This window comes from Echeneis naucrates, chromosome 16 (genome assembly GCF_900963305.1).
Source record: "Echeneis naucrates chromosome 16, fEcheNa1.1, whole genome shotgun sequence".
Taxonomy (NCBI): Eukaryota; Metazoa; Chordata; class Actinopteri; order Carangiformes; family Echeneidae; genus Echeneis; species Echeneis naucrates.
The window spans coordinates 4,099,428-4,113,618 of record NC_042526.1 but is presented as its reverse complement, the minus strand read 5'-3'; the positions used below and the strand labels follow the sequence as shown (position 1 = coordinate 4,113,618).

Below are 14,191 nucleotides of genomic sequence, written 5' to 3'. Positions count from 1 at the left end.
CTAATGTTGCATGCTTTTTTTTTCCCTGAACAAGCAGGATATTCTTTTCTGGTGTATTGTTTCTTTTGTTTCTTGTGTGCTGATAATAATAAATCCCAAGTTTGTTAATTTTAAATCTATGAATTGGATGAATTCATGTGAAGGAGAGGTTCCACTTTAAATTGTTAGGGTGTGGAAGTCCAGTTGGACCAGGACCACCTGGCTTTTGGAGCTGTAGTTCAGCGCTGCCAGGCAAGGAAGAGGATTATTATGATGAACACTGGAGACATTGGTGCCAGGTAAGGTTAGATACTATGGAACATCCATTAAATCTGTCTTTAAGATGAGCTCACACAGACGCTTGAAGAAACTCATATACACTGCAGCAAAAATAATACACATCCATTTTCCATTCTGGTCTACTTTATAATCAGGTTCCGCTGGAAAACAGAGAATTTTCCTCCAGAGTTGTCCATTTTGCCAGCGAAAGGGTACATCTGTCCAGGCACTGAGGTTCCTTTTGATGTGACCTTTGCCCCTGAGAAACTATGCAATGACACAAGATATGAGAACCTGTCCTGCCTTGTTGAGAGCTCCTCCTCTCCCGTTAGCCTCACTGTGACAGGTTCTTGCATCACACCGTCCATTAACAAAGAGGTTTGATTCACACATTTTTATTTCTGTTGAGCTCATGTATCAATTTCACGCTAAGTTTTCTTCTTTCTAAGTAATGCAACTTTCTGCATGCCATTTATTATCGCTTCTGTCGATTGTAATGAGTCCCCTCTGCTGTTGTTTCTTGTTCCCAGGTGGTAAATTTTGTATGCCCAGTACGTGGCTCTCACACCCAGACCCTACCTCTGTTCAACCCCACAAACCTGCATTGCAGCATTAAACCTGTCATTGAAGGCAAGCAGTGGAGCGCTGTGCCTTATGTGACTCTTGAACCCCTACAAAACAAGGCCTATGAAATCACCTACCGACCCCTGACCATGACTGCTGATGGGAATAAACACCAGGTAAAGGAGCATTAACACAAACACAACAATGTACTCAAACATTATTTTTGATCTCTGACTTGCCATATCTCCTTTTTTTTATTCCCAGGGATCAGTCTTTTTCTCCTTCCCTGATGGGACAGGCATGCTGTACACCCTGCAGGGAACTGCTGATCCTCCCAAGGCAGAAGATACCATTATTCATGAGCTACCTGCCAAAACTCAACACACACAACTGCTTCCTGTGCACAACTGGCTCTCTAAGCAACAGCGGTAAAACACTCAACCCCACAAAACCACCACCTCCTAAACCATGCAAAAAACAAAGAAGAGACTTCAAATCCAGGATTAACTCTATACTAGTTCTGTTTTTGGTCTAAACCAAATGAAATGTCTGGCCCACTATTTGCTCAATGACACAGACACAGTTACTTATCAGTCTGCTGTTTGGTGTTGAACAGGCAGGTTACATATTTGGTTGTATATGGGAGTTATAGAAGTTTTTTTCTGAAAATATTCACCTGCTAGATGAAAAAATGACTAAACCTACAGTAACACTGAGGTTTTGGGCAGACAACCAAACCTTGAGCTGAAACTTGTTATAAAGTTCGGTAAAGCCAAGAAGCACTGCAGATTTTTCAGAGATTCCTTTCACTTGTTATTTTGTTTGTTTTGTCATTTATTACGAAAACATTGATCATAGCAGCTTTAAAAAAGTTTATTTCACAGGTTTTCTGCGTGTTGTGTGTGACGCTACCAGAAAATTTTAATGCACATTATATTTGCAACATTTTGTAGTTCCTCGTGTATCTGCAAAATATTTACATAGAATTTATTTACTCAGGTTTCATGTGCTGATGGAAATCCTGAAGCCTGACAAACCAGATGCTGCAGTGTCTGTTAAGGGTCTGGAGTACATTGATGTCCCTGCTCTGGCAAAGAGAGAGTACAAGATGTCCTTCTTTACACACAGAGAGGGGCAGTACAACACCAAGGTCTGAAGACATACACACGCTTAGTCTGACTGTGTGAGTCTTGTTCTCGCATCATTCTTTATCTCTTTTCCTCAGGTGACATTTCACAATGAGATGACAGAAGAGTACATGTTCTACCTTGTTACCTTCAAAGCCACAACTCCAGGTGTCCTGTCCACCATAGAGCTGGTGACCACTGTCCGCCGCACAGCCTCGGCCACCATACAGGTGGAGAACCCGTTGACCACAGCTACCTGCCTCACCACTGAGTGTAAATGTGCTGACATCAGCATCCCAGCTCAGCACACTGTGCCAGGACAGTCCAAGGTGATTACAGACTACCCCTTAAACTTCTGTGTCCCCAGCAAACCTTATGTGAAACTCTGTGTCTGGTCTTCAGGGTTGTCTGAGCTTTGAGTACCAGCCTCTGCGTGAAGGCGAGTCCACAGCCCGGCTGACTCTGTGTAGTAATGATCTGGGATACTTTCATTACGACCTGCTTCTCAAAGCTCTGCCTCCATTGCCAGAGAAAACTGTTCACTTCAACACCTCACTGGGCAGCTGCCACTCTGTTCTTGTTAAATTCACCAACTACTCACGCTTCAAAACAGAGTATTCCTGCAAGGTAACAAAATGTCCTGTTTCTAATAATGAGTAGGGAATTTAAAGTGCATGTCATGTCTTATGAAGCTGTGGGTATGTTTTTCTCTCTAATTTTAGTGGAATCAAAGAAAGTAAGAGTGAAATAATTATTTATGAAAACTGGATTTTTTCAGATTCATTAAAAAACTTAAATAGTACAAAACAATCTGAATTGAAAATGTTACTTTATTGTACTGTAGAAACATTACTAATTTGGTTAACTCAAGAGCCAGACAGTTCAATACCTCATTTATTTCTTTACCACAAGTGAAATTTGAGATGTGATTTTGTGACCATCATATGTCATAAGTTGAACCATAAAGAACAGTGATGACTGTTACGAGATGTACTGCAGGACACACAAGCTGACGTTGTCTTTATCTGACATGCTTCATTTACATATTTCAGAATGACCAAAATACTGATGGAATGAGACAGATTGATTGTTTTCATGTTGTTCTCCTTTCCCAGACTGATTGCCCAGACTTCACTGTGGACAAAAGTGTTGGTGTTTCACCGGGCTTCCAGGCTGGATCAGAGGCCAGTGTGGAGGTTTCTTTTGAGCCTCATCGCCTGGGGGAAGTGAGGGGGCAGCTCAGCTTGTCCTCAGGAATCGGTGGTGAATACATTTTTCCCTTACATGGGATCTGTCTCCCTCCCAAGGCCCAGGGGCCGTTCAGCATCAGAGCTGGGCGCAACATCACTATACCGTTAAAGAATGTGTTCCTGCAGACCACCGCTTTCTCCTTTCAGGTAAGGAGCCAATGCAATTTCATTAATCAAGGTTTTCTGAAAAAAGGACAGAGATTTATTACACCTCAGGAGAAGTAATGCTGAGGCTCATTTTCTTGGAGACATCTACACTGGGTCCACTGCCAGCCAGTACAATTGAGCTGCATTGAATTTTAACCTCACACAGTAACAGCCTGATGCAGTCCAGCTGCTTTGAGGCTACTTTTGCCCCTGTTTATTCCAGACAAGCACAATACAGCTTCTTCAGGATTCTTTGTTTGATTAAAGGTCTTCACTTATTAGTTGTTTTATGTGTAAATGATCTAATTCAGGCCCTATTGATCTTTACCCCAGGTTGACAACCCCTGCTTTACTGTTAAAGGGGTGGACAGCATCCTCTCCAAAAAGTCACAAAACATCTTGGTGTCATTTGAGGCCCCTGCAGGAAACTCTGTGGGGCCCTGGTTTGGACAGCTCACTATCTCCAGCCAGCGCTCTGAGGGCCACAAAAAGCCCTGCTCCTGGGTCTATTACCTGAAAGGCTACAGCCCTGACTCATCTTAGAAAAAGATATGCACACAGAAACACACACACAAACAAAATACACCCAAACCCCAGAGTACATCCATTTAGCCATCCATTTGGACTCATATCTTTTTATTTTGTTTGTATGACGCTTCAATTTCATGTGTTGATAATTCAGCCCTGAGCCTTAATGCCAAAAATACAAGCTTGGATTGTATTGTGTTTATTTATAGGTTGTTTTTTTTTTACTTAGCACTAACTCAAATGTGTTCCTAAATAGTTTAATAGTTAACTGAATAAACTTGAAGAGGAAACCTGTCCAGACCTGACATTGCACTCTCATATCCACATGGGGGCAATCACGTCAAGCATTTCTCCCAATTCTGTTGCTCAGGTATTAAAGGACATTACAAATACATAATTCACTCATTGTTTAACTGTCAACTTTCCACACTGAGTTAATTTGTCAAAATCCCCCCATGTGCTGTTAGACAGCCAGCACATTGTAGGTAGGACCAGCTGCTCTTCTGAAAGGGCAGATCTGTAGGAGAGGTTAAAACTGTCACATCACACACACACCAAGAGACAAACCTTGTCCAAAGAAGAGCTGGAGTAACATCCTCTGCTCTTCCCATCCCCACACCTCCTCCCACTGTTGCCACTTCAAATGAAAGGAACCGGGGAGAACAGCAGAGTGGGGAAAGCAGGTGTTTCCTCTTGTCCTGGATGCTTTCCAACAATCCCAGAGGAGTGATGATCACTTCCAAACAGTCCCAAGTGGGGTACAGTTTTACTTCAACATTACCTGACTGGTCAGGACGCCCAGAGCCAAGATTACACTGAACAAGCCTTTTATTTGTATATTTCAGGAGGAAAAAACAATCAAAAATCTGTAGTCTGATCACAGTATATGAGTCGGTTCCTATAATCACATCACGGCCCTTTTCCAGCAGATAGATGGGGTGGGTGCTGTGATGTAAGAGGGGAGCTGAGGGGTGGGGGCTTCACTCTCTCTCCCCCATAGAGCGCAGCATGAGCGCTCCGCAGCAAAAGGATGTGTGAGCAGGCAGCGCGCTACTGTCGGGACGGAGTCCACAAACTGCTCAACAAAGAACAAGCCAAACTTCGAGCCCAGGAAACCCGCGAGCAGCCCGAACCCGTAGCCGGTCAGGACAGCGAGTCCGCGACGGCAGCGCAGTCCGGAAACAGCGGCGCCCAGCCCGGTGGAATCGACGGGCTCGTCCGCTGGATCGTCACCAAAATGAGCGACAACAAGAACATCTCCAGCCGGGAGTACGCCTCCAGCAAGGACGAGGTGGCTGTGGCGCAGGAGCAGTTCTTCGCCCCGGAGCCCCGCAGAGGCATCTCCGTTATTTTGGATGTGAGTATAGAGACCTGGGCAGCCCAGGCGGTGAGGTGTGTGTGTGTGTGTGGGGGGGGGGGGGGGGGGGGGGGGGCTGAGCTGGATGAAGACATCCGGCGGCCGGTGCGCACTGGCCGGGCGGTGCGCACTTACGCACGGAGCCGATTTCACCTTTGACTGCCACGGCTGAAATATGAGCTTAGCGGAGCAGTAGGCAGCAAAACCCGATTACTTTACGTGTAAATTGGACACGTGGCAGTCCGGGATCAAACCTGGGATCTCTCCGGGACTGAGCTGTCTCAGATCTGACTGCGTCTCCATCTTCCTTCTTCTTCTTCTTCTTGCCCCGCACAGAAATTCAGTTTAGCCAACACGTCACATCTTCCTTAGCTATACTGATCTTTTAAAATTGGATCAATGTGTAAACTATAAAAAAAAAAAAAAATAGAATAAAATAAAATAAATCAGGTCCGAGCAGCACAGATTTACATTTAGTGGTGATTTTACTGCAAATCCAAAGACAGGCTGAGGAAAAACCAACGCAGGATGCTTACTACACAGGATGTGTTATCGCAACACTTTAATTATTAATGAAAATGTATCCCAGCCGTATTTTATTGATCTCTGTGTAACAGCCAGAGCTGATTATTTCCTGGGCGAACATCATATTTTATTTTAGGAAGAGGCAGATGAATCTGGACAGGGATCCAGCTTCGTCTCACCCTAACCTGCTGAAGCCTTCCCTTGGAGGCCAACTGTGTTTATTTTAGGACTTTAATGGGGAAACAAAACAAAAGAGAGAACTAGCCCAGTTTATAGAGACCCCGACACCGACCCAAATAGATGAAGAAGGTGTCCATGGAAAACTCATTACCACGAAGACCAGAGGGCCAGCGTATCCTAGTAGCCTAGTAAACTACTTTGTTTGTGTGTGAATGTGAAGGGGGGTTGATGGGGCTGCAGCCAGATTGGATGCTGATACTTTCTCCTCCAACAGACAGCTGCAGTTTCACAGAGCAGGACCCCTGAGTCGAAGGGATCCTGCTCTTTGACTTTTATGTGTCACACACACATTTCTGATGTGATAATCCCAGAGGAGTGATCATCACACACTGAAAACACACTGAACAAACCCTATTATAACCTTATAAGTGCATTCACACTGAATGTAGTTGTGCCAAAATCAAATAATGATAGTGTGATCAAAGCGTATGAGACACAAGCTCCACAAAGTCACTGCTAGAATAGATTATAACCATAGATTACTAATGATATTATGTGTATATCAATATTTCCAATCATTTCACATTGAAGTTTTCTTCAGGATCACTTTGTTCTTTTTACAGTTTACCTTGCAGCTTGTGACAGTTATGTGCTGATTGGTTGATAAGTGGATCAAGCCCCGCCCCCCTCTCCCATCAGCACCACATTGTTTCTGGCATTTTCTCTCTGGCTCACGTTATGTCTTTTTTTTTTTGTTTGTTTGTTTTTATTGTGTTCCAATATTATTGACTCCAACGTTATTATCATGGTGAGGAAGTCCACACCAAAGGGATTAGTGTGTGTGTGTGTGTGTGTGTGTGTGTGTGTGTGTGTGTGTCTTTGGTTTTTCTTGGTTCTCCTCCTCGTTCATCTGAACCCTGATGCGCCCTTTTTATTCTTTAAACCCCTCTCATCCTTTGTTCTCCCCTTCCTTCCTTTCCTACACCTCCTTCTTACTGTACTCCTCTCCTCTGTCCTCAGTCTGAAAACATCCATCCTTAATAAGGTTATGGGAGGGAAGCGGCATTCTGTCTCCCTGTGTCTTCTGTTTTATTCTGTCTTATCTATTTCCCTCTTTGTAGTCTCTCATTTTCTCTCGCTGTGTTTTTATCACAAGTGTACACATACACACACAAACACACACGCACACACACATGCACACGCACACACACACACACCGCCTTCCAACTGCAACACTTTCCCTCCTCTCCGAGCCTCTCTGTCTTTCTCCAGCAGCTTCTGAGCTGGTATCTGCGGAGCTGAGTGCACCCCAAGGTGCAGCCGGAAAGCAGAACAATACAGAACAGCTTGTCATTTGGAACATCGCTCGTCTCAGCAGTTAATGACTTTCACTTTGGCCTGTTCAGTTGACTGCAGTTGCTGCCTGAATGCACCACTCATTTACAGTTTTAAGTAAATCATCTCCAGATTAGTTTATGTATGCTTCTTTCACTTTGTCGTCTGTCATTGTCCTGAAATTGGGAATTCACTTGTGATTTTAAGCTAATCAGAGAAGTACTGCCTCATTCAGTATAGTAATTAAAAGATCTCTGAGAAAAGAGTGAAAAAGTTCAACTTGTTCACGTAGTTTTATTTTATCCAAACAATGTTCCCAATATCCAATATCCATAAGAGATAGAAAAGCATCAAATACTCAAATTTCAGCACCTGGAACCAAAGATGATTTGTTATGTTTGAAGGAATAATGAGTAATTTTTCAAATAAATCTTGCGTTAGTTGATTGCTGATTAATCGTTTCAGGTCTGCTTCAAATGTTGTATGTGAGAATCATAACAGCTGAACTTTTTGAAGCTTAAACAGTTAAATGATTCGGTCTTTTTATCTTTTGCCAGTGAAAAGTCTTGGAGTTTTTTTTTCTTTCTTTCTTTCTTTTCTTCCTCTTACTTAATTTTGTAGATGTGAAATCTCATAAGCTCAGCTCCAGTTCTATTCTCAAGCGTGAGAGGGAAAACCATGAACTTCACAGACTTTTGCACCCTGTCTGTAAAATGGGACTAAGTTAAAACGATAATACTCTATTCCAATTCTGTGCCCTTAGTGTCATTGGCATTCCCCATAGGTGTCTGTGAAAAGTCAGGTTGGTGCTTAACGAGGAATAATTATAGCTACAGAAGTCGACAGGTGAGAAGTAAAAGAAAGAATCATCCAAAGAAACCTTACAGAACTCAAACCTGCAGAAAAATTCACTTCTTTCCATCCATCGATGCTCAAGTCATCAGTGACTAAATCTGACTAAATGAACTGCATATGCTGTTTATTTTTAACACCATAAAGGCACAAAATGAACCGTCTTTCTGTTAGACCCGCCTTTCCCCCCTCACTGTGTGTGTCAGTCTGTCTTCCACCGTACCATTGTGTTGTTTTCTGGCAGTAATTGTCAGTAGGAACAGTTCACACAACGCTCTGAAACACTGATGAAAGTACCAGACCTGCCATTTTTAATTTCCCAGGGAGAGACACTTTCACTGAAGCTATAAATTAGTTAGTGGTTTGTGTGTGTGTGTGTGTGTGTGTGTGTGGCTACATAAAAAACTGACATAAAGCATGTTAGTGAGGTGTAGATACGCCACATGGCACCAGAGCAGCTTCAGTGCTCCTTGGCATCGATCCTACAGGTCTTTGAACTCTATTGGAGGGAAGAACGCTGTACTTCCAAAAGATATTCCCTCATTTGGTGTTTTGATGATGCTGGCTGAGAACTGTTTAACACGTTGGTCGGAAATGATTCACATCATGTTCACTAGTCGTTGAACACTGAGTGACCCCTCACGCCCTGCGGACTGGAGCATTGTTGACCCATTTCTCTACAGTTTTGTCAGGTTTTTCCTTTCATTTATCCCCATTTGTACCTGCAGGAGGTGCACAAACACACACACACACACACACACACACACACACACACACACACACAGCACTTCACGCTTGTTTCAGTCCCACAGCACCTCAAGAGTCACATCAAACTGCACAGCACTGCATCTGTTTGAGTGTGTCATTCGTTCTCAGTGTGAAAATTTCCATTGTCGCTTTCTTGAGTCTTTTTGACACAAAAAAAAGAGCAGCGTTTGTGTGTTTGACCACTTGTTCTTTGGAGAAACTTCCTCATTAAAGTAACAAATGAAAGCAGGTCCAGTCTGGAGTTGCAGCTTGTCATTCGTTGGAGATGAACCTGCCAAAATATTTGATGCAGCTTGTCATTCCTTTAACTAAAGTTAATCTCCACCAAAATGATGCTTCATGTTCACTAACTGCACTGTGTCGTTTTGTGTTCACAGATATTCAGAAGAGCTGATAAAGATGGTGAGTGAATTCATCAAATCTCATTACATGACTGAAAATCTCTTAAAATAGCGCTTTGCATTGTGTTTACATTAAAATGATACACCACAGTTTGCATTTGTGAAACAACGGGTGATGCTTTAGATTTTTGAGCAAACAAGGATGAATGATTCAGAGTCAATTAAGAGCTCTTACATGAGAAAATTTTAAAGTTCTGCTTTTACTTTAATGTCTGAGTATCCTCTGATGGACGTCCAGATGCAGTTTGATAGATGTCCTTTTGTTGACGTTGTACACCTCAAACACAGATATAACTAAGAATATCAATAATGCCTGTGCTACATTCAGAGGTCTTCTTCACAGTCCTTTTGTTTTACTGCTCACTTTGCCTTAATGGGATTGCACCTGTGTTTATTTTTACAATGACAAGCCCAAATGTCCTTTGTAGGCAGGACTTGTCAGTGAAATAGTAATAACATGTCCTTTCTGAATGTTTTTCAGTTCAGTGCTTGCTTTGTACAGTTTGCATCCTCAGCTCTGCTTCCAGGGCAAAAATTTACAGCAATAACAATCTAACAAAAATGAGTTCCCTTTTGGGAACTGTTGTGGTGCCATTGGACTGGTTGTCAGACAGGTTATAGTGTTTTGTTTTTTAGATCTGTTGCATCTGAAACCTTTTGTTTGTAGGAAAAGTTAGTAAACTGACCAATCTGTCTGTCTGTCTGTCTGTCTGTGTTTGTGTCTGTATGCTGTATTTTTAGCATGTTGGGACATTAAAGTGTCTTCAAAGGGTGAAAATGTATATTACTGTCTAGCTGTGCCAGTAGAGCAGTTTGTTTATACCCCCTGATATCTTTCTCTTCATCTTCTCCTTATCTCTATCTCGCCTCTCCCTTTGCTTCTCTTCCTGCTCCACCCTCTCTTCTTTCTCTCATCCTCTCCCACTTCGCTCTCTTTTATCACAACACTGTGTCGCTGACAAAAAAGAATTTGACTAATGAGGAAACAGCCTAAAAGCTTAGCTTTCATAGCAGCCAGATGGCCATTTGCTTTTCCAGTGTGTTTGTGTGTGTGTGTGCGCGTTTGTGTGTAGGCATATTACGCTTTTGCCTGCTCTCCAGTTGTAAAGAAAATATCTTTATGTCAATACACACACTGCCATTCCACTTTATGTAGTCATTGCTTAGTCCTCTGTTTCATTAGTTGTTACCACTATAGCTGTGTGTGTGTGTGTGTGTGTGTGTGTGTGTGTGTGTGAGAGACGGTATGTAGATACACGTTGTATAAAGTACACATAAACTGAAGCTTTTGACCTGGAAGCAGAGACATTTTTTACAGATCCAACTGTTGCCATCACAGCGGTAGCTGACAGCCTCATCCCACCTGGGGTTACCCTGAGAGATGGTCTGAGCCTCCGCAGCAGACTGTGGCAACAATTTAAATGCCCCCTCCTCCGTCTAATTACCGACTGCTCAGAAGCAGAACGTCAGTTTAACACAACAAAATCCACATTTTCATTTCACACTAATCTAGACAACGCCGCTCTTTCTTCCCCATCTCAGGCAAGCTGTTGAATTGTGTTCAACTTTATTATTGTAGATCTGTCGTTATTAGAAACGCACAGCTGCAAGCGGCATTTCAAGAGCCAGATATGAGTGAGGATGGGTGAGAAAAGAGAGTCAATGAGGGGAAAGAAGGCCGAGGAAGGGGGGACAGTGGTTATTATGGTGAAATGTAGTTATTTGATGTATAGAATGTAGCCTGGAAGGAAGGAAACAGCGAGTGAGAGCTGAGGAAAAGCTATTTTTATCCTCCTTTCTCCTGGGAGAAGACTGGGGAACTGTTTTAATGAGTGACTGGGAGAGAGAGAGGGAGAGAGAGAGGGGGAAGAAGGATGCTAACAGGGAGAATTGTTAAAAAGAGAAGTAGGTGCAGGGAGGGAGAGATTGATGGAGGGAACAGCGGGAGGTTGCAGAGTTTGAAAGGGAGCGGAGGGGCGAGGAAATAAGAGGGAGGATTGTATATCTGACAACAGGGCAGTAATTAAGGTTTAATTGGCCACGTTCTGTCTTTACATTCATAGCACAGATTTCAGGCCTGGCCTTCCAGCTCCCGAGCTGCTCAAACAGCCAGCAGGGGAACGTGTGTCTTGTGCATTATGATCCAACTCGACTGCTGAATTCTTCCTACATGTTAGCGTGTAATATAAAAGTCGGCGCCTCAGCATCCCGAGGCTTCTTCTCTGTGTGTATGGAGTGATATTTGTGTGTGTGATTACACTGTGAATATGCACACACATTTGTGTGTGTAATCATCATGGCCGACTCACAGACATTGTTATGAGGCTGCTTGAGTGTTTCAGCTGCCAATAATTCTCTGACATAGTTGCATCATTTGACAGCACTTAGTTTTCTCCTTGCGCTCGCATCATTGCTGCTAATATGCCACAGTCCATTGAGCTGCTACAGTTTGAAACTTAATCTGTGCAAGTGAAATGGGAATGTTATGAAATCACGACTCAGGGGAACTACTTTAATTGCATATTTTGTAATTCTGTGACTGTTGACTGAGTGAACTCATTTACACTTTTAAGTATGAACTCAGTCCTGAATCTTCAGCCACAGGAGCTTAACTCCAGTTTGACGACAGAATCAGGATGAACATTACCTTCACAGTTCAGAAGAAAAGCACCAAGTTTGAGATCAAACTTAATTCTCCAGAGGAGAAAACGAAGTCAATATTTTATTTCTATCTCAGCTTTCCTTCTATTGAAATTGTCCTTCTGGCTTTCAAGGCCCAGCATATCTCATCTGTCTTGTTGAAGAGAGCCATAAAATAAAAAAAAAAACAAAACTAAAAACAAATCTTGTGGAATTGAAACGTTTCAGGAGAATCACTACAATCTGTGGCTTCTCATGTTTGTACAGTTTCTTAAATTGATTGTTGATTTGTAGATTTGAATTAAAAACAAACGAGTTACTGTTCTAACAAATGGTTTCACTTCCCTTCGGTTTCCCAGCCACCCATCACAGCGAGCCAGCAGAGCCACGTGTCGCGCCTCTTATTGTTTATTCATTGAGTCTATTTCCGTTGCTCATGCACTTGCATCTTGTTACAATTACTTTGCGGGTTTTTTCCACTTCAGCTCAGTGTAGAACCCATTACGTTCATATTTGCAGCATTTCAACACAGATATTTTTATGCATGAACAAAAAATTACCATAAAGTGGATGGAAACATGCACATAAGAGTGAAAAGTAACTAAGCATACAGAAAAAGCCCAGTCATCGTTAATGTACCTGAACCTTTGTGAGCTGATGGATGTGAAGTGTACCCTATAGTTCACTATATTCTCTGTCCACCACTTTATTCTTAATGTCACATTTATACTCCTTCAGAGAAATCACTATGCTGACCGCTGACGATAAATTCAGTTAGTGTTGCCTGATATTGTTGATCCAGTTTTATTCTGACTTTAAATATTAAATGTGTATGAAATCGGCCCAGGACTGATCTCACACCAGGTCAGGATGTCACCTGAGCCTCTACACACCTGACCTGACTTTGTGGACTTTGTGACCATGTGAATTAACGACACACGGAGGAGTTTTGTATCTGTTTCTAATCAGTAGAAAGTCGATTTTTTTCCTCATTTTTGCTTCTTGGCTCTTGACTCATCTGCCATCTGCTAATTATCGTCACAGTTTGAGACGAAGACAGAAAGCAGACGGCGTTTAGGGAGGCTTGTTGATTCGTGCTGTCAAGAGCAGACAGATTTACAGCATTACACCTAAAAGTAAATAGGAGGGTGCATATTCTCCTGTTCAGAGTGGGCAAACATCTCATTTATAAGCAACTTAAAAAGATATAGAAATGAGAGGCAAGAAGGAGAATGTTTTATTTCAATTTTGTTATTTTTTTAATTTCTCACCTCACTCTCAGCTGAAAAACCTCACATTAAATTCATCTCCATGAAAATGGTGATTTGGTGGAATTACAGATTTCAAATCGCAGTCTCACTTCTGCCACATAATTCAAAACAACAGCCTTTCACTCAAATCAGACTTAGCCTACGTTCTCTCTCATCTCAATATCCCTTCTTACAGAAATTAAGTTAAACAAAGACAAATTAACAGCTGACATCTCAAGATGGTGTTTATCTGAAGGATGCCTCAGTACAGTGTCACAGGTGGAGTTCTGAATTGATTTCTCTCCTTAATGAATCTTTCTTTCTAGCAGCAATAATAAGCACCAAGGTGTTGTCAGTTGTGTATAATTTATAGTCAGTGATGATTTATTGGCTTTTCTGCCAGATTTGGAAAATTTCAAGATAGAAAAAAAAGAACCAAGTGATAAATTTCAAGTTTTTTGATGTTTTTGAACATTGCATAATCCCTTTAAAAGAATCACTAACATGAGCATTTCAGTAGAATCAGTGCAATCTGTTGAACTCTTGTGAACTCAAACTCTCAGACTTGTACAGGCCCATGAATAAGATCCCAGGAAGGTGTTTATCTGTACAGTAGCTGACTGTTCCAGCCTGGTGGGAAACCACCTGCTGTCATTTAGACAAGGTGCTGATATTTGCACATGGCCGATGTCCTTTGGCATGAGGGGAGCTGGAGTCACTCAGAGAGTTTGTGACATGAAAGTCTGAACAGGAGGACAGAGATGAAAGAGACAAACAGATGGAGGGAGGCAAACATCGACAAGACTGCAGGGAAATTAATGATAAGTGATTATCAAACAGACAGAAACTAAATGAAGAAAGAGGACAAGAGAAATAAAAGATGCTGTCAAGAAGCTGAAAAAGAGGACAAGAGTGAAAGTCATATAAATAAATGAGGTTAGGGAGGAAGATGAGCACAGAGATGCGGATGAAGAGAGAGTTTGCTTCATTGCTGTCAAGAGAAAGAATG

At 42.2% G+C, this 14,191-nt stretch overlaps 2 protein-coding genes across 2 annotated transcripts in view; both read left to right on the top strand.

Moving 5' to 3' along the window:
- Positions 1-4,021, top strand: part of hydin (HYDIN axonemal central pair apparatus protein) — a 54,500-nt gene extending 50,479 nt beyond the window's left edge. Inside the window, exons 83-91 of the mRNA XM_029522395.1 lie at positions 169-278; positions 414-636; positions 789-998; positions 1,087-1,250; positions 1,822-1,972; positions 2,048-2,278; positions 2,352-2,576; positions 3,065-3,346; positions 3,680-4,021. Coding sequence (XP_029378255.1) covers positions 169-278; positions 414-636; positions 789-998; positions 1,087-1,250; positions 1,822-1,972; positions 2,048-2,278; positions 2,352-2,576; positions 3,065-3,346; positions 3,680-3,889 — 1,806 coding nt within the window. The 3' untranslated portion in view covers positions 3,890-4,021. The remainder of the gene's footprint in view (positions 1-168; positions 279-413; positions 637-788; positions 999-1,086; positions 1,251-1,821; positions 1,973-2,047; positions 2,279-2,351; positions 2,577-3,064; positions 3,347-3,679) is intronic.
- Positions 4,022-4,904: 883 nt separating this feature from the next.
- The window catches only part of necab2 (N-terminal EF-hand calcium binding protein 2), a 71,195-nt gene continuing 61,908 nt past the window's right edge, over positions 4,905-14,191 (top strand). Inside the window, exons 1-2 of the mRNA XM_029522970.1 lie at positions 4,905-5,231; positions 9,269-9,293. Of these exons, the coding sequence (XP_029378830.1) occupies positions 4,905-5,231; positions 9,269-9,293 (352 nt within the window). The remainder of the gene's footprint in view (positions 5,232-9,268; positions 9,294-14,191) is intronic.